Here is a 21,844-nt window from a genome sequence, read left to right as displayed (position 1 = left end):
AAATCTGAAGGATGACTTGTTTCATGGACAGTTATCATACAACCAGAGAAATAATCGGTTAAAACCTGATTTAGAAGAATTGGAGGATTATAGACTATTTTATTTGTGTCTGCTAAGCTCAAGTGAAAGGACGTCCTCGTACACCATTTTGTTGTTTTCATTGTTATCGCTCGCCAACTTATTACTGGAGTGTTTGGTTAGCTACCAGAAAATGAGTTTTTCATAAAGTTACGAAGAAAGTCTGCAACCACATCAGAAGGCTCCGTCTACCGTGAAAGGAGACTCCTCCAAATGCATCCATGACTATATGGGAGCTTTTCAGTGTTTTCAGGCTGCCAAGTATCAGGTTGTATGCACTCTCTGGTCTGACTCGTGCATGACTGCACTGACACCACCGATGAGATCCTTTAAGAGAAAACCAGTCTTTAATGTAAATTATTCTTTATGCATATTGGCAAACATCCCAATATGCAAATTCATGTGCTAATTCACAACATGTGATTTCGTTTCAACTTCCGCGCAAATGAGATTTTAATTGAAAGTGAGATTTCCGCGGAGTAGCTCGCTGGAGACGTGCGGCAGGGGAATGGAGCTTTTTCAGTCATTGTTTTAAAAGAGGGGGGGGGGAAGGACGACTTTTCCTTTTTCCAAGCCATTTGCAAAAAAAAAAAAGAAAGAAAGAAAGAAAAGAAAAGAAAAGAAAAGGGTTTTACATATACACATTTTCTCAGCCCCACCCCCATCTCCAGGTTAGCAAAAGACGCGCTGTGAAATTAACATTGCGCTTCATCTGCACGTGCGAGGCGGGGCTATTAACATTAGTGTACGTTCATTATGCTGACGGTGTTAACACGTGCCCGCAGATTGCCACCGGCGGTGCGGCAATTTTCTCTTGGTGATCGTGTCCGAGTGGGTCATTTTGATTACGACACGCTAATTACATATTGCCTCTCGTGCCTGTGCTCCGCGCTCCAGACTCCGGGCTGGCTGGGAGCTTTTACGACTCGGAGGGGAAGGGGAATGGGGAGGGAGAAAAGATCTTTACCTTCCTTCCTGGCGGTTATGTTGCACCCATGCTTCAGTGCTTCCCTTTAAACTTCCCAAATTGTGTTTCACAATAAATAGATGCCCAAGCCTTTAACTGCCAGTATTAGATTAGACGCCATTAGATGTAATAGAAAATTCGCCCCCAGTAATATTATCACAAGAGTTTGAGGCGTTTGATTAATCTGACCTCATTTTATTGAATTAATGATCCCCCCCCCCACTCTGCTGTAAAGACGTTGTGTACTATAAGCTAATGCTGTTTTCTCCCCCCATCCTCCCTCCCCCCGCCCGCCCCTTCCTCACTCCCATTCATCCTCCGCTGTTATTGCCATGCATTGTTGATGAGGTGAGTCGCCGTCTTATGTGCTTTCACTCCTAAAGTCATTCCTAATGGACTGGAAACCTTATATTTTGTTTCCTAATGAAGCACAGGAGTGGCAGATAGCTTCACTCCGGCTGCCCTATGGCTGCCTGCAGGCGCGAGCCACTGCCCTGGCTGCTCGCGCCTCTCCGAGGGAGGCAGCGGGGCCCGCGGGTTCGCGTGCGCGAGACATCCTATACGCTCCGATGCATATGCACGGACACGTCATAGTATCCCTAACAAATAACATGGGTGCCCTTTTTCTTCTTCGTCTTCTTCTTCGTCTTCTTCTTCGTCTTCTTCTTCTTCTCCTTCTTCTTCTTCCTCTTCTTCTTCTTCTGGGAGGGAATCACTCGTAGAAATGATTTGGAGCGATCAGAATCAAGATGGCAACGGGCTTTTTGAGCCGTCGTCCTTCGTACAGCGGCGGCGTCGTCGAGTCTTGTCCGCGCATTAAACTGGGGGGGGGGGAAGGGGCCCTGTTGCTGAGGATAACCCGGTCAGCGTTATACTATATCCCTCCCCGTGTTAGCGTACCTGTACCTCACACGCCAATCACCGCTCTGCAAGGCACGCGGCGGTGGCCCCATTCACCGCTAACGGCGCGGTGCGGTGCGGTGATAGCGGGTCTGTGCACCGTGGATAGCGATCGGAGCTATTCTGAGCCGGGGCTTTAGAGCAAGGTCACTTTTAAAACAAAATGTCTCCACCGCAATGTAGGTCACAGCGCACTCCGGCACTTTCCGAGAAACTTCCCTCTTCTGCCACGGCTTATAATTAAACACACACAATTATCCCAAATTTAATGGGATTCCGGAACCAGCCTTTTATTTAAGAGGTAATGAATAATATTTTAATTGCTTATGTAACCGTGGGATCGAAATGTGCTCCTCTCATCACGTGTAATTACTATAAGATTCTGCGAGGCTCGGTGTGATGCCGAGAGAAGGTGATCAATAGGTAACAAGTGCGGTACGGCGTGTCTTTTGTTTCTGGCTTTAAGGTAACGCGTGTGACAGTTGCTAATTGTGAAATGATCCAGGATAGGAGGGGGGGTGAAATAGCCAGACTTAAGACATATGGAGGACGTCGTATTGTTTATTGATGCCTGTAATTAATGATATAATGCGTGCCACTGAAGTAGGTTGACCTCTGAACCGGTCGTTATTCAGAGTGTAGCGGCATCAATCAAGCTGTTCTTTTCTCTTTTCTCAGGTCTATTTCTGTACGCCCCCCCTCAGGGACACACAGAGCACCCACTGTATCCTCATTTGTATTCGGCTGACCGAGGCCTTGGCCAGAGTGATGTAGATCTCTGTTTTACCAACGGCGTCGCATAGCGCATGTATGAGGATTTTACAAGATGCTGAAGCACTAAGACTGTAGGAGCCCATCTCTGCATGCTAAAGCACTAAGACTGTAGCAGCCACCTCTGCATGCTGAAGCACTAAGGCTGTAGGAGCCACCTCTGCATGCTAAAGCACTAAGACTGTAGGAGCCACCTCTGCATGCTGAAGCACTAAGGCTGTAAGAGCCCATTTCTGCATGCTGAAGCACTAAGACTGTAGGAGCCCATCTCTGCATGCTAAAGCACTAAGACTGTAGGAGCCCATCTCTGCATGCCGAAGCACTAAGGCTGTAAGAGCCCACCTCTGCATGCTAAAGCACTAAGACTGTAGGAGCCATCTCTGCATGCTGAAGCACTAAGACTGTAGGAGCCCATCTCTGCATGCTAAAGCACTAAGACTGTAGGAGCCATCTCTGCATGCTGAAGCACTAAGACTGTAGGAGCCACCTCTGCATGCGGAAGCACTAAGGCTGTAAGAGCCCACCTCTGCATGCTAAAGCACTAAGACTGTAGGAGCCATCTCTGCATGCCGAAGCACTAAGACTGTAGGAGCCCATCTCTGCATGCTAAAGCACTAAGACTGTAGGAGCCATCTCTGCATGCTGAAGCACTAAGACTGTAGGAACCCATCTCTGAATGCTGAAGCACTAAGGCTGTAGGAGCCCATCTCTGCATGCTGAAGGACTAAGACTGTAGGAGCCATCTCTGCATGCTGAAGCACTGAGACTGTAGGAGCCATCTCTGCATGCTGAAGCACTAAGGCTGTAGGAGCCCATCTCTGCATGCTAAAGCACTAAGACTGTAGGAGCCATCTCTGCATGCTGAAGCACTAAGACTGTAGGAACCCATCTCTGAATGCTGAAGCACTAAGGCTGTAGGAGCCCATCTCTGCATGCTGAAGGACTAAGACTGTAGGAGCCATCTCTGCATGCTGAAGCACTGAGACTGTAGGAGCCATCTCTGCATGCTGAAGCACTAAGGCTGTAGGAGCCCATCTCTGCATGCTGAAGCACTAAGACTGTAGGAGCCCATCTCTGCATGCTAAAGCACTAAGACTGTAGGAGCCATCTCTGCATGCTGAAGCACTAAGGCTGTAGGAGCCCATCTCTGCATGCTGAAGCACTAAGGCTGTAGGAGCCCATCTCTGCATGCTGAAGCACTAAGACTGTAGGAGCCCATCTCTGCATGCTGAAGCACTAAGACTGTAGGAACCCATCTGTGAATGCTGAAGCACTAAGGCTGTAGGAGCCCATCTCTGCATGCTGAAGGACTAAGACTGTAGGAGCCATCTCTGCATGCTGAAGCACTAAGGCTGTAGGAGTCCATCTCTGCATGCTGAAGCACTAAGACTGTAGGAGCCCATCTCTGCATGCTGAAGCACTAAGACTGTAGGAGCCCATCTCTGCATGCTGAAGCACTAAGACTGTAGGAGCCCATCTCTGCATGCTGAAGGACTAAGTCTGTAGGAGCCCATCTCTGCATGCTGAAGCACTAAGACTGTAGGAGCCCATCTCTGCATGCTGAAGGACTAAGTCTGTAGGAGCCCATCTCTGCATGCTGAAGCACTAAGGCTGTAGGAGCCCATCTCTGCATGCTGAAGCACTAAGGCTGTAGGAGCCCATCTCTGCATGCTGAAGCACTAAGATTGCAGGAGCCCATCTCTGCATGCTGAAGCACTAAGGCTGTAGGAGCCCATCTCTGAATGCTGAAGCACTAAGATTGTAGGAGCCCATCTCTGCATGCTGAAGCACTAAGACTGTAGGAACCCATCTGTGAATGCTGAAGCACTAAGGCTGTAGGAGCCCATCTCTGCATGCTGAAGGACTAAAACTGTAGGAGCCATCTCTGCATGCTGAAGCACTAAGGCTGTAGGAGCCCATCTCTGAATGCTGAAGCACTAAGATTGTAGGAGCCCATCTCTGCATGCTGAAGCACTAAGACTGTAGGAACCCATCTGTGAATGCTGAAGCACTAAGACTGTAGGAGCCCATCTCTGCATGCTGAAGGACTAAGTCTGTAGGAGCCCATCTCTGCATGCTGAAGCACTAAGGCTGTAGGAGCCCATCTCTGCATGCTGAAGCACTAAGGCTGTAGGAGCCCATCTCTGCATGCTGAAGCACTAAGATTGCAGGAGCCCATCTCTGCATGCTGAAGCACTAAGGCTGTAGGAGCCCATCTCTGAATGCTGAAGCACTAAGATTGTAGGAGCCCATCTCTGCATGCTGAAGCACTAAGACTGTAGGAACCCATCTGTGAATGCTGAAGCACTAAGGCTGTAGGAGCCCATCTCTGCATGCTGAAGGACTAAGACTGTAGGAGCCATCTCTGCATGCTGAAGCACTAAGGCTGTAGGAGTCCATCTCTGCATGCTGAAGCACTAAGACTGTAGGAGCCCATCTCTGCATGCTGAAGCACTAAGACTGTAGGAGCCCATCTCTGCATGCTGAAGCACTAAGACTGTAGGAGCCCATCTCTGCATGCTGAAGGACTAAGTCTGTAGGAGCCCATCTCTGCATGCTGAAGCACTAAGGCTGTAGGAGCCCATCCCTGCATGCTGAAGGACTAAGACTGTAGGATTCCATCTCTGCATGCTGAAGCACTAAGGCTGTAGGAGCCCATCTCTGCATGCTGAAGCACTAAGGCTGTAGGAGCCCATCCCTGCATGCTGAAGGACTAAGACTGTAGGAGTCCATCTCTGCATGCTGAAGCACTAAGGCTGTAGGAGCCCATCTCTGCATGCTGAAGCACTAAGGCTGTAGGAGCCCATCTCTGCATGCTGAAGCACTAAGACTGTAGGAGTCCATCTCTGCATGCTGAAGCACTAAGGCTGTAGGAGCCCATCTCTGTGCCTCTCACTCAGAGAGAGAGAGACCAAAGAGTTGTCCTCCTCGGCTGACTTTGGTGTATCTGCTGCTCCTCTTTGTCTTGCCAAATTGACTTGACTTGCCAGCCGGGGCATGGAAACAACATGTATATTTACTCAACCTACAGATGTGCTAAGTGATTTATTTTTGCAATGACAGGCGGGGCTCAGTGGTCTCACTCGCCCGCTCCCGTCGTCGTAAGCCGCCTTAATGACGGCATGAATGTCCGCCGTTGGATGGGATGTTGGCTAGATTGTCTGGCTATCTGGTCGGAAGGACACGCAACACTGCCCAGCCTGGGGTTTAGAAGTGCCGCCGTGCGTCTGTGTGTGTGTGTGTGTGTGTGTGTGTGTGTGTGTGTGTGTGTGTGTGTGTGTAGCAGGGGTGATGATGTACCATCCCAGTAAATGTGTGAGGCTCTTCTGAGCAGCGGTCTATTAGAATAAGTCATTCCATTGTTAATTTAAATGGCACAATACATCACTCTCAGGTAGCAGAATGGTGTGAGCAGGGGAGAGAGAGAGAGAGAGAGAGAGAGAGAGAGAGAGAGAGAGAGAGAGAGAGAGAGAGAGATGCCATGGGGTGTTTCTTTCATATCAAATGAAATTGAATCCCACTTTACCTCGCACCTACCGTTTCTCAAGCAGCTCCCGGGCTATTAATGTAACACAGGAACAGGATTGGCTCAGTCTTTCACTTCTTTAATTTCACTGTAGCAGCCACACGTTAGGTCTTTGTCTCATTGCTGATCCCTGGCTTATCTATTGTGTTGTCTTTATCCCGCCTCTGGTCCACTGTGGCTGTGTGTTGTGTTATTGGGTCAGGTGAATCTATCAAGGACAGCGAGTTGGGCAGTTCAGACACCAGGGGATAATTACCGGGTGATTGGTGTCCTCCCGCGTGCTGCTCTAACTGTCTTTGTCTCCTCTCCATTAGCCCTTTTCTTACATAAAGCCACACAGTGTCCGCCGCTGGAAGTCAACCAAAGGCTTCTTAGTCCCGGGATTGCGGCCCCCGCCCCGGCCAATCTCTGGGGGGGTCCCCCTCTAAACAGCTGTGTGGGTTTCATAGAAAACACGTGCAAGGCTGTTTACAGATGTTGGTGGACTTATTTACACCAGCAGATTGGCTGGAACGCAGGACAGAGCAGAGTTCAGTCCCGTCTCGCTCCCTCCGTCGCTATTATTAGCTTAACTTTCTCCCGTACGCAATTCATCACGGTTATCTCCCACTTCCTGATCCTCTTGCATGCGTTTTCTGGGTCACAGCGATGGGCTCTCACGTGGAAAGAAGGCCGGCTGAATCAATTCTTGTGTCAAATTAGCCAAAGTCATGTTTGACTCATTGTAAAGCTTTTTTTTCTTCATGGTATGTGTGCTTTTCAAAAGTTAGCCATGATGACCTTGAGAGCGTCGTTCTCCGCCCAGGCAAGGGGTCCCCCCCCCCCGCAGGGGTCCCCCCCCCCTTGATCCCTAGTGCAGACAGGCATGGTCGCAGGCCCCTCTCACGTGCACGTGATGTTGACGGCGATCACTGGTCCTCCTGCTCAGCTATTCAGTCGCAGCCGGTGACTTTCAGAGCTGTCCGCAGAGCGCCGGTGGGCAGTTTCAGCACTGAGGACAGCTCCTCCGCAGAGACCGCGGCGGCCTCCTCTCGGAAGACACTCGCCTCGTCCCCAAATGGTGACAGGGGGAGAGACGAGAGCGAGCTGATCGCCACGGTTTTGCTCTTCACGAGGCCACGAGTGTGCGTGCGCGCGCGCGCGCGTGCGCACGTGTGTGCGTGCGGGCAGTCCATGTACTCACCCACCCACATACACATACACATACACATACACATACTCATACACATATACACATATCATCCACGCAGAGCCATTCTATCTGTATGGAAATTTGGGCTCCACAGCTGGAATCCCACAAAGCACTGTCATCTACTAATAGTTATTATCTCTTTGGCCTGCTCCCTCACAAAAACCCAGCGACACAAGCACATCGCATCTTTATGGTAATGCGCTACGATACTGCCTCAAGCTACAATGAATAGAGAGCTTTGTTATCATTACTATAATTCCCATTCTCACTTGAGTCCTCATTACACTGTAGAAACTGCTTGCTGGCTGCATGCAGACGTCCTCTCGTTTCTCTCTCTGAGGTCCACCTATAGGATTAGATGCCGAGGCACAACGAACTTGGCGCTTCCCGAATACAGCCAGAGAGGACGGGGAGGGGACTAAAGCCAGCAGTTGTCGTGATGAAGGGTCACCGGAGAACAGCGGTATGTGATGGATGCAAGAGAAAGTGCTCAACTGGGCATGGCTGTATAAATCAAGACGGCGGACGCCTCAAAATCTATAACTCGTTCTCATTGGTCGGCCCCGTCTCACCGATCTGCGTACAAATAGCACGATATGACGCTTTGCGTGCAAGTGCATGCGCCAAAATCCAATTTGTGCGTGCAGATGACACGCAGAGCCTCTCCATTCACTCCTGCAGGAGAGCTGACGCCTTGGTAACGGAATGGATGCAGAACGTCTCCGTAGCTCTGACGCTTTAGTGAGGGACCAGACGGGGGATGTTACGACCATCTTCTTTTACGCACAGTGTTCCCGGGGGGGGGGGATGTCTTGGCGGTTTCCTGCAGAGATTTGCCCGCGAATAAAGAGCTGAGTGGGCAGACCACTCACCTTACTATTCTTGTTCATTCATGCGAGAGGTAAAGGTGAGAGGGAGACAGAGAAGGGGGAAACATCCTTCCTGATGTGATTCATACCAAGGCCAGTGGGGGGGGGGCAACATGTCACACTGAGGCATCGGGCAACAGCTGACCTATCCCTGCACACACACACACACACACACACACACACACACACACACACACACACACACACACACACACACACACACACACACACACACACACACACACGTTTTCAGGTGTTCTTCAGTATGCACATGGTTAAGTCAGGGGGTGCTCAGGGGGGTCCCCATTGGGCGTGGTGTTCCGCAGGGCCGGTACAGGGTACCGAGGAAGAGCAGGAGACGTGGACCGACCCTCGCCGTGGTGGCTTTGTCTCCTTGTCGCTATCCAAGAATGCCCGCGCGAGGCCCTCTAGATTTGAACGCAGCGTTAATTGCGGAGTGATTGGCATGGCTCTTCCTGCGCAGGCTGCGTCCTACTCTTGAAGGCTCTCCTCGGAGCGCCGTCATTGTCACACAGCCTTTTAGCACCTTTGTTCCCGCTCTTCCCTCAGGACCTGACAGCTCAGGACTGGCAGATGAGTCCCTGTCTGTGACAAAAGGGTGCCTACACCCTACACCCAGACTCATTTGATGCGGTGATGACCCCCCTCCTCCTCCTCCTCCTGACCCCCCCTCCCTTTCAGAAACACACCGCTCCCCATGTGCTCCTTCATCTACTCTCTCTCACACACACACACACACATATACAGATTCAAACACGCGTCCTGTCTCGCTCTCCCTTTCTCTTTCTCTCGCTCTCTCTCTCTCTCTCTCTCCCTCCCTCTCTCTCACTCTCTCTCACTCTCTCTCACGCACACACACACACACACACACACACACACACACACACACACACACACACACACACACACACATACACACACACACACACAAACCTATATACAGATTCAAACACGCGTCCCCTCTCTCTCTCTCTCTCGCTCTCTCTCTCTCTCTCTCCCTCTCTCTTTCTCTGTCTGTCTCTCTCTCTCTCTCGCTCTCTCTCTCTCTCTCTCTCTCTCTCTCTCTCTCTCTCTCTCTCTCTCTCTCTCTCTCTCTCTCTCTCTCTCTCTCTCTCTCTCTCACACACACACACACACACACACAAACCATCACACACACACATATACAGATTCAAACACCCGTCCTCTCTCTCTCTGTCTGTCTGTCTCTCTCTCTCTCTCTCTCTCTCTCTCTCTCTCTCTCTCTCTCTCTCTCTCTCTCTCTCTCTCTCTCTCTCTCTCTCTCTCTCTCTCCCTCTCTCTCTGGACACATAAAGCAGTGCACTGCCACATTCCCTCTTGTGAGATGAAATGTGCCGTTTAGTGATGGAAGACGTGGGGGTCAGGACCCAGGGGTGGGCTTTCGGGAGACAAATCAACACCAGAGCGATGTCTTGTTTACACATTAGCAAAGCCTTCAGCAAGTGTCCCTTCCTTCACCGCCTCTCTGCGGCGGCTTCCGGGTCTTCTCCGGTCCTCGTAGGGTCCCTTTCATTGTCGGGCTGGAACAAAACTGTGGACATGGCGGCCACCGGGGCTCCAAACTGTCGGGCTGGCGTCTTGATCGGGGGTCTGCATTGGTACTGCAGACAGGGAGTCGTTTGCAATAAGTACCTCGCTGTTGGCCAGCTTCGGAAGAGGATGCTGACTCACTGGGTCAAGGCTCGCACGCTAAAGGGATCCAGAATATTTAGCCGACTCTGCTTGTTTTATCACTAACTTTAAACAGTACATCATTAAACGCCCCCCCCCCACACCACCACCACCGCCACCACCACCACGCTTTCTCTCTCCTCGGTCTTTTAAATCGTACGTACACTCTCACTCTCACCTTTTCCTTACGGACAGCCCAATTTTTTTTTTTAGAGTGAATACAATCAGGCTATGACCTAATAAAGCCTAAACCACACACACATATGCACGCGCACGCTCACGCACACACACACACACACATATATATACTATATGCTGCATTTTTCCAATATTATCTTGTGAGGTGATGACCAACTACTTATTATAATTGCTTTGCACATTCTTTTTAATTTTCAAGCTTATTAATCATATGTAGGGTTATTTAAGAATGCATAAATTAATCTTGGCTTAAACAGCCTATCAAAGCCTCAAAACAATTAAAGAGTAAGGTGAGATTTCCCCGGGGCTGCCACTTTTATTTTAATAGAGTGTTCAGGTGATTATCATACTTTGATGCCACGCTGTGATTAATGCAGACACACTTTTCAGACGAGCTGCTCTCTCTTTCTCCTCCTACCCAGGGTGGTGGCAGCGTGACCTCGGAGGCTCCTGCCGTCTGGTTTAGGCTGAGGTGGGGGGCGCACGGCAGCTGTGCAACATCAGCATTGTGCGGACATTTCTACCCTTTTTTAAGTCCAATTTTGTATTATTGCACTATCATTTTTTTAACGATTAATTGTTTAAAAAACGCGGCAAGACAGACGACGGAGTCACGTGACTTAAGAGCTGGCTGAAATCGATAATAATCATCATTTTAGGCCAGCCGGATTTGATCATATTATACTTGCAAACTTTGATCTTAATCTAATCCCAACCAATTAGGTTGTTTACCACGGTGTGATGCTAAGCATTATTAAATGATCGCCATCGATCATCTCCAATGGGCGCGTTCAAACATCGGGACGTCTTGCGGGGGGGGGGGGGACTCAAACTTTGGGGTCACCGCCTCCAGTGTTGAGACACGTGTGAAACTGGGGAACCGTTTCCCGCTCCTGGGTTTGTGTTTTTTTTCCGATGTGGATATCAGCACAGATTTTATTACAGCGAGCCTAATAGCACGTCCACACTCCCAATTAAAGTCGATTTGTAATTGACATTATGATAATAACCGCCGCGCGCGACGGAGATAACGGTAACGGCCAGCCCTGATTTGTGAATTTGTGTTGCAACACAATTTGAACTGACATCAACTTTGGATAATGTTTAATTTAGAAACATGTGAAAGAGTAAAAGCGGTGTTAACAGGCCTTGCGTGAAAACTTGAAGTCGCTGCTGAGACCACCTTACTCATTTACTTATATACTGCTGTTATAAAAACATAATTATAGCGCGCGCTATATCCCCTCGCTCGCTGCTTATTTAGATTCAACAAGATACATTGTAGCCTAATGATGACTGTTGGGGAGTAGAATAACAAGATACATTGTAGCGTAATGATAATTGTTGGGGAGTAGAATAACAAGATACATTGTAGCCTAGTTGTTGGGGAGTAGAATAACAAGATACATTGTAGCCTATGACTGTTGGGGAGTAGAATAACAAGATACATTGTAGCCTATGACTGTTGGGGAATAGAATAACAAGATACATTGTAGCGTAATGATAATTGTTGGGGAGTAGAATAACAAGATACATTGTAGCCTAGTTGTTGGGGAGTAGGATCGTCAGCAAGTCCATTTACCCCCATCAGTTTTGCACACGGGGCTTTGCGCTTAAAAAAAAAAGAAGAAGCATTAAAGCCAAGGCTTGACTGTCTAATATAGAAAGTTACGCGCAGAAGTGGCTTTAAAGCGCAAGGTGGTCGGCAGGTTTATCCTCGACTTATACGTTTCCCTGTGAAGGTGGTGGTGGGGGTGGGGGGGTCAGGGGTATAGGTCACAAAGGAAAAGCCTTTCGAGCAGCTGCTCGTTGTCAAAAGGCGCAAACTGGTAAACAGTGGATGCGTGGGAACGCAGCACATGACGAAGGCCCGTACACGACTCCCTACACATACATAATGGGCCCTGGGTCCCTGCTGCTGCTGCTGCAGCGCATTGCCCACCCTTCTACAACCCCTGCCATGCATTATGTCAATAATGGGGTTTTTTTTTCATATGCAGGATAGTTAAGGAAACCTTTTTTTTATCCATATCGGTTTTAATATAAATGTGTTTAAAGGGGTCGTTTAAATGTTACGCTATGAGGTTTTTTTTTACATGCCAGTTTTCTATTTGGGACTACTGTACTTTTGGAGATTTGGGATCATAACTTTTGAAAACAAACGCAACACAAACGAAAATGGGCATCGCTTCTGCAGACTGCGTGTGCGTCGGGAAGCGTCTTGCTCCAACTTCTGCTGTCACTTGATCGCTGTCGGTGTCGTAGAGAGGGTTGTACCATAGGCTGTGTGGGTATAGCGCACACACACACACACACACAAGCGCGCGCGCACACACACGCACGCACTGCGTGCACGCACGCGCGCAGTGGGCTCGAAGCGGGGATAAAAAGCTTCAGCAAGCGGGAGGGAGGCGGTATTAGACAAGCATTGCGTCAGGGTTGCAAACCAAATATTTCCTACCAGCGGGACTACGCAGAGCTCCAACGTGTCTTGGCTAGACCCCAATTTTCTGGTCGCCTGACGGAGTCGCGAGGCTTTTGAAACGCGTTAAAGGTGAGTTTCGGAAACCGATAATTACAAAGTCTGACGATTCGCCAACATCTGAATTGCGGAGAACTGCGTCCTGCGACCTCCTGTCCGGGCTCTAGAGATCACCGCTGGTCTGCATGAAGCCCTCCGCCAGCTAGAGGATCTATTCTGATAACAGTTAAAATACTGAAGCTGAGGAATAGCCGCAATTAGAGCAGTGATGTGGTCAGTCCAGTTCATACGTCGCGATTAATTAAATCTTTAATCAGCATTGTCCTCGCGGACGCTGCTCCACGCACTGCTTAAAACAAAATAAACCCAGCTATACTGAAGAACTAAGTTTGCATGTTAATCTGATGTGTTTCTGAGCCTCTTATAACTAGATATGCTCGTGCTCAATACTACCTGTTTTTTCATCCTGAGCTCAAAATAGCGCAGTGGGTGAACTACATCGATGTAACGAAATTAGCAAAGCATGTCAACCTAAAGCGCATCAAAAAAGAGAAAAAAATATAATTATTATTGTTGTTGTTGTTATTTGGAGTGGCCGTTGCAGCATTGACAGGAACACCGCTGTTAACATAATACATGTGTCTTTGCAGCCTCCACGGGCTTTCAGGGATGGAGTCGGTACCTGCTGGGCGAGACTCGAGCCCTCCGACCTCCAAACAAGAACTTTCGTACCCCAACGCCAACTTGAAGCCCAACCAGGTCAGCGAGACGGTCCTGTACGGAATACCCATCGTGTCGCTGGTGATAGACGGCCAAGAGAGGCTTTGCCTCGCGCAGATCTCCAACACACTCCTGAAGAACTACAGCTACAACGAGATACACAACAGGCGCGTGGCGCTGGGGATCACGTGCGTGCAGTGCACCCCCGTGCAGCTGGAGATCCTGAGGCGCGCGGGCGCCATGCCCATTTCCTCCCGGCGCTGCGGGATGATAACCAAGCGAGAGGCCGACAGACTCTGCAAGTCGTTTCTGGGGGCCCACGCGCCGCCGAAACTTCCGGAAAACTTCGCCTTCGACGTGTCCCACGAGTGCGCGTGGGGGAGTCGCGGCAGCTTCATCCCAGCCAGGTACAACAGCTCCAGGGCCAAGTGCATCAAGTGCTCCTACTGCAACATGTACTTTTCGCCCAACAAGTTCATATTCCACTCGCACCGCACGCCCGAGTCCAAGTACACGCAGCCGGACGCGGCCAACTTCAACTCGTGGAGGCGCCACCTCAGACTCACCGACAAAAACGCCGCCGACGACGTGACGCACGCGTGGGAGGACGTAAAGGCCATGTTCAACGGCGGGAGCCGCAAAAGGACGCTGCCGGTGAGCGGGTCGGGATCTCACTCGTCGTTGAAGCCGCAGGGGCCCGGCGTGTCCGGGGACTCGCCCGAGGCTCCCCCCAAGATCATCCGCTGCGAAGAAAACCGGGTGGGTCTGAACATAACCAACACCCGCAGCTACCCCGTCATCCCCGTGCCCAGCAAGAGCTTCGGCATGCTGCAGAAGATCCCGCCGCCGCTCTTCCCGCATCCCTACGGATTCCCGGCCTTTGGCCTGTGTCAGAAGAAGGAGGACAGCGTGATGGGAGAGCAGAGCAAGCCCAGCCTGTCCAGCGTCCTCTGGCCGGGCACCAAGGACAGCGCATATCACTCCTTCCCCATGTTCTGGCCCGCAGCGGGCACTTTACCCATGCCGCCTTACCACCAGCCTCAGCCCAAACCCCCCTCGGAGCTTTTATGCCCGCCCAGGCCAATGGATCTGGACCTTTCCGAGCACAGCGACCGCAGCACGGACGCGTCGAAGGACAGCGCGGCCGACAGCGAGCGATGCTCCAGCACCCAGTCCACCCGCAACGAGGAGGACAAGTCGGGGGACGAGGCGAGGCCGGTGGAGAGCGTGACCCCGACGCACCGGAAGATCAGCTACGTGTCCGCCTTCAGGCCCGTCATCAAGGACGCGGACAGCATCGCCAAGTTGTACGGCAGCAGGAGCGCGTTCGGCGGGTCCCGCACGGGCTACCTGTCGCCCGACTTCCTGAGCGAGAGCTCCAGCTACCGGTCCGCGTCCCCGTGCGTGGACAGCGAGGCCGAGCCCGACGTGGACGTCGAGACGAATAAGTCGCCGGACGACGAGGACCCGCGGCCCATGTCGATGTCGTCGGCGTGTCCCCGGACCCCGCACGGCCAGGGCGTCGAGTCCGCGGCCGTGCCGGACGACGCCCAGAGGTTGAACTTGCAGGTGGCGACGTCGTTGGAAGGAGAGCTACAAGGCAAGCAGCTGCCCGAGACACACGTACTGCTCGCACCGGCGTTTGCAGACGTGAGTACAAAAAAAAAAAAACAGAAAAGAAAAGAAAAGAAAAAGAAAAGAAAAGGGCAGATCTCGGCCATCACGGGCGTGCCGCTGCGGGAGGAGTGTTGTGAAATGCGTGTGTGTCCCCGCATGGTGTAGCCCGCCGAACCCCGACACTCTGGGGGGTGCTGACATGTCTTGTTTGTGCTGTGAATGACCGCTTGGTTCCTTTAGGTGTACGCCCCGGAGAGGACCAGTCCCTATCACTTCAGACCTGCCCAGTATCCGCAGCCAAACGGTTAGCCGCCCTCATGCGTCACTTCCTCCCTGCATGTTCCCTATATAGGCCTACAAACAGGAAACGCAATTTAAACAACAGCAGCAACAATGTTCCTTGTCTCCTGTCCAGATGACGGCGCCAGTAAAGAGGAGCCGTCTTCCACGGTGGAGGAGATAGAGACGAAACCCCACGAGGAGCAAAGAGACGACGACCACCAGCGCGAGGCGGAGGAGACGCACGCGCCCCGCGGTCCGCACACTCTGCCGAAAATATGGCTCGTGATTTGCTACGTCTCTGTTTCACGAGACTGCGTGCTTTTTTTCTTCTTCTTTTTTGTATAAGGTGGCACGTGGGCCCAGCCTATTAAAGGTTAACTGGGGTTTTCTTCTTCTTCTTCTTCTTCTTCTTCTTCTTCTTCTTCTTCTTCTTCCTCTGTGTATTTAGTCGAGGACCCAAAAGCTCGAGCTCTATTGGCGCAGAAAACCGCAGAAGCCCTGGCGAAAGGTAAGGACGCCTGGTCTGCGGGTCTGCGGGTCTGCGGGTCTGGGGTCAAGACTGGTCTACACACAAAGCCGCGGGTCACAATGACGCCAGGGCCGCTCTTCTAATGGGCGCGTTCCGCTACTACTACTGTCAACAACAACAACAACATCAACAATACTACTACTACTAGTACTACTGATAATAATAATAATAATAATTTAGGTTCTTACTTTTCATTAATATTTGGCCTCTTTCGTACAAACGCTTCAATGTAACGACGCTGCTGGCTGCCTTGATATCAGAAGTGTCCGGTGATATAGCTGACTTATTATCTAACACGCGTTAAAACTGCCGAGACATGTTTATTCTAGCAACGAGTGACATTTGACAAGTTAACTAGAGCTTTTTATCGTTCGTTTGTTTTGTTTTTGTTTGTTTTGTTCTGTGGCCTAAATGCTAAGTATAGACTGGCTACCACGTAGGCCCCAGGGCCCAATACGCAAACCTCTTAACGTTACGTGAAAACACATGGCGACGTTTCCTCTCCTGCACAGCCTCTGCCTTCATCGCACACGCGCACGCGCACGCGCATACACGCACGCACGCGCGGTTGAATAATTTAACCAGGCGTTATAAAGCTGCTGCGTGTTAGCTCTATGATACACCACGAGGGCACAAGCAAGCTGCAGTGCGTTGATCATTACGCGCGTGTTCTGGCCCCTCGACCCGGTTCCGAGACCCCCCGGGGTGGTAAAAAGGGGTAGTTGTGTGTAACTGTTCAGACAGAGTAAAATGAGAGCTGGGTATCGGCCCCGCATGTACTGGTGTTGTGCGTTTCCTTGTAGAAGAGCTGCAGAAACAGCTGCTGGAGCAGGTGGAGCTGCGGAAGAAGCTGGAGCGGGAGTTTCAGAACCTGAAAGGTGAGGATTTCTTTCCTCCTCTTGCTCCGCGGACCTGCTCGTTCAGGTCACCCGTTATGATGGCACGCCGGAAATGCCGGGGCGGAGCTCGCTCCCGTGTTTCTACCATACGAAAAGGTCTTTTTAAAGGGACATTCCCCCGAAATAAGCGGCAGTGTTTTGACACTCGTTTATACGTTTATTTCTGCTGGTTTCTGTTTCAGTCTGTGTGGGTTTTTTGTTTGTTTGGTTTTTGTTTGTTTGGTTGTTTTTACAAAGGGTTACCCCATGTGACACAAAAGTTAATTATACACTTATACACATTTTATATATATATATATTTATATATATATATGTGTGTGTATATACATATATATATACATATACACACACATATATATATACACACACACACATATATATATATATACATATATATACATATATAACTTTGTTAAAAGAAACACTCAACAGGGAAAGTGCTCTAGAAATAAGGAACAAAATAATCCAGTGAGTCAAATAAATTCTTTATAAGACAGCACAAGCCTGTGTCATGCCATAAGCAATCTTATGGCATGACACAGGCTTGTGCTGTCTTATAAAGAATTTACTTGACTCACTGGATTATATATATATATATATATATATATATATATATATATATATATATATATATATATATGGTACATAAGAGCAAATGGAAATAAAATTTTAAAAATCAAATGGTAGTTTAAAAAAAATCACTGTCCTCTAGAAATCTTGAGGTTTTTTTTTTATCTTTGTAATATATAACAAACAGTGAAGTGACGTGAGATTCCTTAGTTTTTCTAGACCAGCACACACTCGAACAAAACGAAACGAAACAACAGAGATCAGATATTTTACCATCAAGCTATACCCACACTGATCCGCCACCCATAGGGGCTGGTGCTTTGCCCAAATACCGTGTAAAGACACACGAGCGTTTGTATTTTGGTATCATGTTCGGGCCACTTCCGGGCCAGCCATCGTGTCTTGGCGGGCTGAACACACATCTGGTTTCAACAGATGTGGACTTGACAGCGTCAATCGTGACAGCGACAGGATGTGTACGCTCCCTTATAGTATTTCGGTCATCCAAACTGCAGCAAAAACCCATTCACCGTTTCACCCTCACACTTTCTTTTGACATATTAAGGAGGTGTAGTCGTCTCTTTGCATGTGCCACCCCTCTGCTTTGCCTCCTCCCTGCATGATATCGGGCCATCTCAGTTTATTATAAAGCACATTTTATATGTCTTGGTGTTCCCGAAGAAAGAGAATATCCCGAGATGCAACGAGATAGCAGGAAGTGGAATCAGGTGCACATGGGTGCTCTACTATAGGAGAGCTCACTGTGCTTCCTACAGGGAAGACGTGCAGGTGGCAGGTCTTTGTTATATAAGACATAGATAAAAAAAAAATTTTAAAAACACACAATTTAAACACCGACTCCAACACAAATAATATCAGAGGTAGTTCACCATATCGAATAGGTTTTGTTCCTTTACTTCCCAGGAATCAACGCTGTAAGTAGTTTTGCAGCTGCGTTATTTTTTCTTCTTCTTCTTCTTCGTCGTTTTAATTATTGGATTCTTATATTAATGGTTTGCGTCTTATTATTTGCCATCGAGCTCCAAGCGGTTTCAGGGTTTTGAGAAGCAACCGCTGCTTGGCTGTTTAACACGCCTGTCCGCTAAAACACAATACGGATATCTTTAAAATCACCGGCTGTAAATGTGATTTTTTAGTCAAAGCAAAAATCTGCTAAGGTTTGATCAGATATATTCTCGAAAACGTGTTTTTTTTTAATGAGGAAAAACGTGTCTAAACTGATCGATGTAGATTTTAATTTAATCAAATGAATTGTTTCAGATTTTCATTAAATGAATAATTTTTTTACAAATCATTTTAGCCCTTTACTGGGCTTTGCAAATAAAATCGATTTGACTTGACGTGACTTCTCTAGTTTACCTCTATTTCTTTTAGTGTAGCTGTTGAAACAGTGCCCTCTAGGGACAGAGCCGGGTACTGACCCGTCTGTTGCCACAGGATGAGCGTTATATTATAAGGCCTGTAGACGTCTATCGATCCCCCAAAAATGTATATATATATATATGATTTCATGTGTTTCATCCTCTCTAGATAATTTTGAAGACCAGATGAAAAGGGAGCTTTCCTACAGGGAGGAGATGGTTCAGCAGCTTCATATTGTCAGAGGTGAGAAAAATCAAAGTGAGGAGGGGCCAGTTTTAATGACAGCGACGGACCCCATTTGAAGGGGCATTTCTGCCAACCTGATTGATGACGGCCTATGCTCAAAACTGTCCGACTTGACCAATTCGACAAGAAACACGAGAAACGTGCTCTTTTCAATTTGGAACGAGGTGATCAAGTCGTGATTTAATTAACAACATTTACCACAGACGTGCAGATGTTTATCAAGCAAGGGGCCGTTTAAAGGACAAGAGGGGAAAAAATTAAAACGACAATAAATCAGATCCCATACACACTACGGCTTTGTCTGAATAAATATGATACAAATTACCAGAATTCAAATGTATTTTAAATGTCATGCAGCGGGGGGGGGGGGGGCTGGTGAAGATTTTCAGCAGAAGTCATAAGGTGGCCTGTCTGTTACAGCCAGACAACGAAATAAACGTCCATCGCTGGATACCAGCGACCAATTGCCACACGTCCAAAACGCAGCTCGTTGTTGACGTCATCGCAGATCTTGTCGCATTCTTTGTTTGAGCATGGCCTCGAATCAGTTGATCGATACCAAACTGATTCTCATTCAGTCCCAAATTGAGATAAACACATCACGTGCCCCATTCACGCGAAAGCATATTCTCATCATAATTTGATTTTTACGGATCCCGACTCGCGCGCGCGCACACACACGCACACACACACGCACACACGCTATTTATTGTCTGATCTCTTTCTTCCTAGAAGCTCACGACGCATTACACCACTTCTCGTGCAAGATGCTAACACCGCGCCACTGTACCGGAAGCTGTTCCTTTAAATCTCCTCTACTGCCGCCCTAAACCAGTAAACCTGTAACGGAGAGGGAAGAACAAATAGATTTTTTTTTTTTGAGGACACTGAGATTTAAAGTAGCCTGATCTCCGGCTTTCGTGTAATTTATTGTAACATATTTAACTATGTATCTTCAGACTCAATGTATCATTTATGTAGCCTTCTTGCATAAGGTTGGGCTGTAATTTGTTTTACTGAAATGATTCCATGGATATTTATTTAGTGGCAAAGTGCAATGACATGTATGTACCCTGTAACGGTTAGGTCATCATTTCAGTATGTTGTTGTCACTAGCGGTTGCGAGTATAGCGAATTTATTCCTCCGTAGTCATCGCAAGTATTATCATTTAGCCTACTACTTTTGTTGGGTTTAGTTTTTTTTTTTTTTTTTTTTTTGCAGAACGATAGATTACAGATTTTTTTTTTTGGATTGTATGCACTTTAAACGAAAGATGGAAATTGTCAAAACAGCCTGCATATTGAAATACAACGTGTGTTTGGGGACTGATTTATTTAATAACATGCACCAACCCTTTTGCTATGACACTTTGCAGACACAGGTATTAGTAGGCTAAGTTACACGCGCTAACTTTTTAGTGGCGATATATCCTACTAAGACATCAAATTTCTTCATGTTGTCTAATGGTTTTGACAGCTAATTAATGAATAATTTTAATAAAAGAAATATGAAATCTTTTTTCCCGAGTGTGTGTTTCTGTGCGTCACCGACTATAGTTGACTAGTGTAGCCTTTTATATTAGCTTTATGTCGCATATTTCCGATTTTTTTTTCTTTCAACAAGGTAACCTAAAAACGCATGACAGAGGTTTTGCCATTAGAAGCTGTGCCCGTTTGGGTGCAATCCCCCCTCCAACCACTTGGGTGGGTTGCAATGGCAGAGTGGCGCTGTTCATCCGGTCGCCAGACGTACGCGCCTACATCAATCAGCCAAAACATTAAAACCACTGACAGGTAAGTGAATAACATTGATTATCTCGTTACAATGGCACCTGTCAAGGGGTGGGATGTATTGGGCAAGGAAGTGGACAGTCGGTTCTTTAAGTTGATGTGTTGGAAGCAGGGAAAATGGACACGCATAAGGATCTGAGCGACTTTGACAAGAGTCGAATTGCAATGGGTAGACGACTGGGTCAGAGCATCTCCAAAACAGCAGGTCTTGTGGGGTGTTTCCGGTGTGCAGTGGTCAGTACCTACCAAAAGTGGTCCAAGGAAGGACGACCACTGAGCCGATGACAAGATCATGGGAGCCCAATGCTCGTTGATGCGCGTGGGGAGTGGGGCTAGCCCGTCTGGTCTGACTCCACAGAAGAGCTACTGTAGCTCAATTTGCTGAGTAGGTTAATGCTGGCTATGTTAGGTGTAGGAACACACAGTGCACCACACCTTGCTGCGTATGGGGCTGCGTAGCTGCAGACCGGTCAGAGTGCCCATGATGACCCCATAGTCCAGAACAGGGCCATGGAGCAGTGGAAGAAGGTGGCCTGGTCTGATGAATCATGTTTGCTTTTATATCACGTGGACGACCTGGTGCGTCATTTACCTAGGGAAGAGATGACGCCAGGATGCACTATGGGAAGAAGGTAAGCCGGCAAAGGCAGTGTGATGATCTGGGCAATGTTCCCGCTGGCAAACCTTGGGTGCTGGCATTCATGTGAATGTTATTTTGACACGTACCACCTACCTAAATACTGTTGCAGACCAGATACAACCCTTCATGGCAATGGTATTCCCTGATGGCAGTGGCCTCTTTCAGCAGGATAATGTGCCCTGCTGCACTGCAAAATGCCGTTCAGCAATGGTTTGAGGAACATGACAAAGAGTTCAAGGTGTTGCCTTGGCCTCCAAATTCCTTAGATCTCAGTCCAGTCGAGCGTCTGTGGGATGTGCTGGAAAAAGTCCGTTCCATGGAGGCCCCACCTCGCAACTTACAGGACTTAAAGGATCTGCTGCTAACGCCTTGGTGCCGGAAACCGGAGGACACCTTCAGAGGCCTTGTGGAGTCCATGCCTCGACGGGTCAGAGCATGTCTGGCGGCACGAGAGGGACCTACACTTCTGTT

General features: G+C 48.7%; 1 protein-coding gene across 1 annotated transcript; it reads left to right on the top strand.

The window, feature by feature from the left end:
• Positions 1 to 13,365: 13,365 nt before the first annotated feature.
• skor1b (SKI family transcriptional corepressor 1b) lies at positions 13,366 to 19,772 on the top strand. Its single transcript, XM_056282472.1, has 7 exons — positions 13,366 to 15,066; positions 15,274 to 15,337; positions 15,449 to 15,568; positions 15,779 to 15,823; positions 16,648 to 16,722; positions 18,865 to 18,939; positions 19,675 to 19,772. The coding sequence occupies exons 1-7, from the start codon at positions 13,366 to 13,368 to the stop codon at positions 19,770 to 19,772; spliced, it is 2,178 nt and encodes a 725-aa protein (XP_056138447.1).
• Positions 19,773 to 21,844: the final 2,072 nt, after the last annotated feature.

The sequence above is a fragment of the Lampris incognitus genome, chromosome 6 (assembly GCF_029633865.1).
Source record: "Lampris incognitus isolate fLamInc1 chromosome 6, fLamInc1.hap2, whole genome shotgun sequence".
NCBI classification, from domain to species: Eukaryota; Metazoa; Chordata; class Actinopteri; order Lampriformes; family Lampridae; genus Lampris; species Lampris incognitus.
Note: the sequence above shows the minus strand (reverse complement) of the source record. Positions and strands in the feature narration are given on the sequence as shown.

Bases quoted from the DNA above. Each gene is read 5' to 3' on its own strand.
- skor1b (XM_056282472.1), top strand. From the start codon at position 13,366: ATGGAGTCGGTACCTGCTGGGCGAGACTCGAGCCCTCCGACCTCCAAA. The intron at 15,569-15,778 runs GTCCGCACACTC...AGGACCCAAAAG, and splicing joins GGAGACGCACGCGCCCCGCG to CTCGAGCTCTATTGGCGCAG. The intron at 15,824-16,647 runs GTAAGGACGCCT...GTTTCCTTGTAG, and splicing joins CGCAGAAGCCCTGGCGAAAG to AAGAGCTGCAGAAACAGCTG.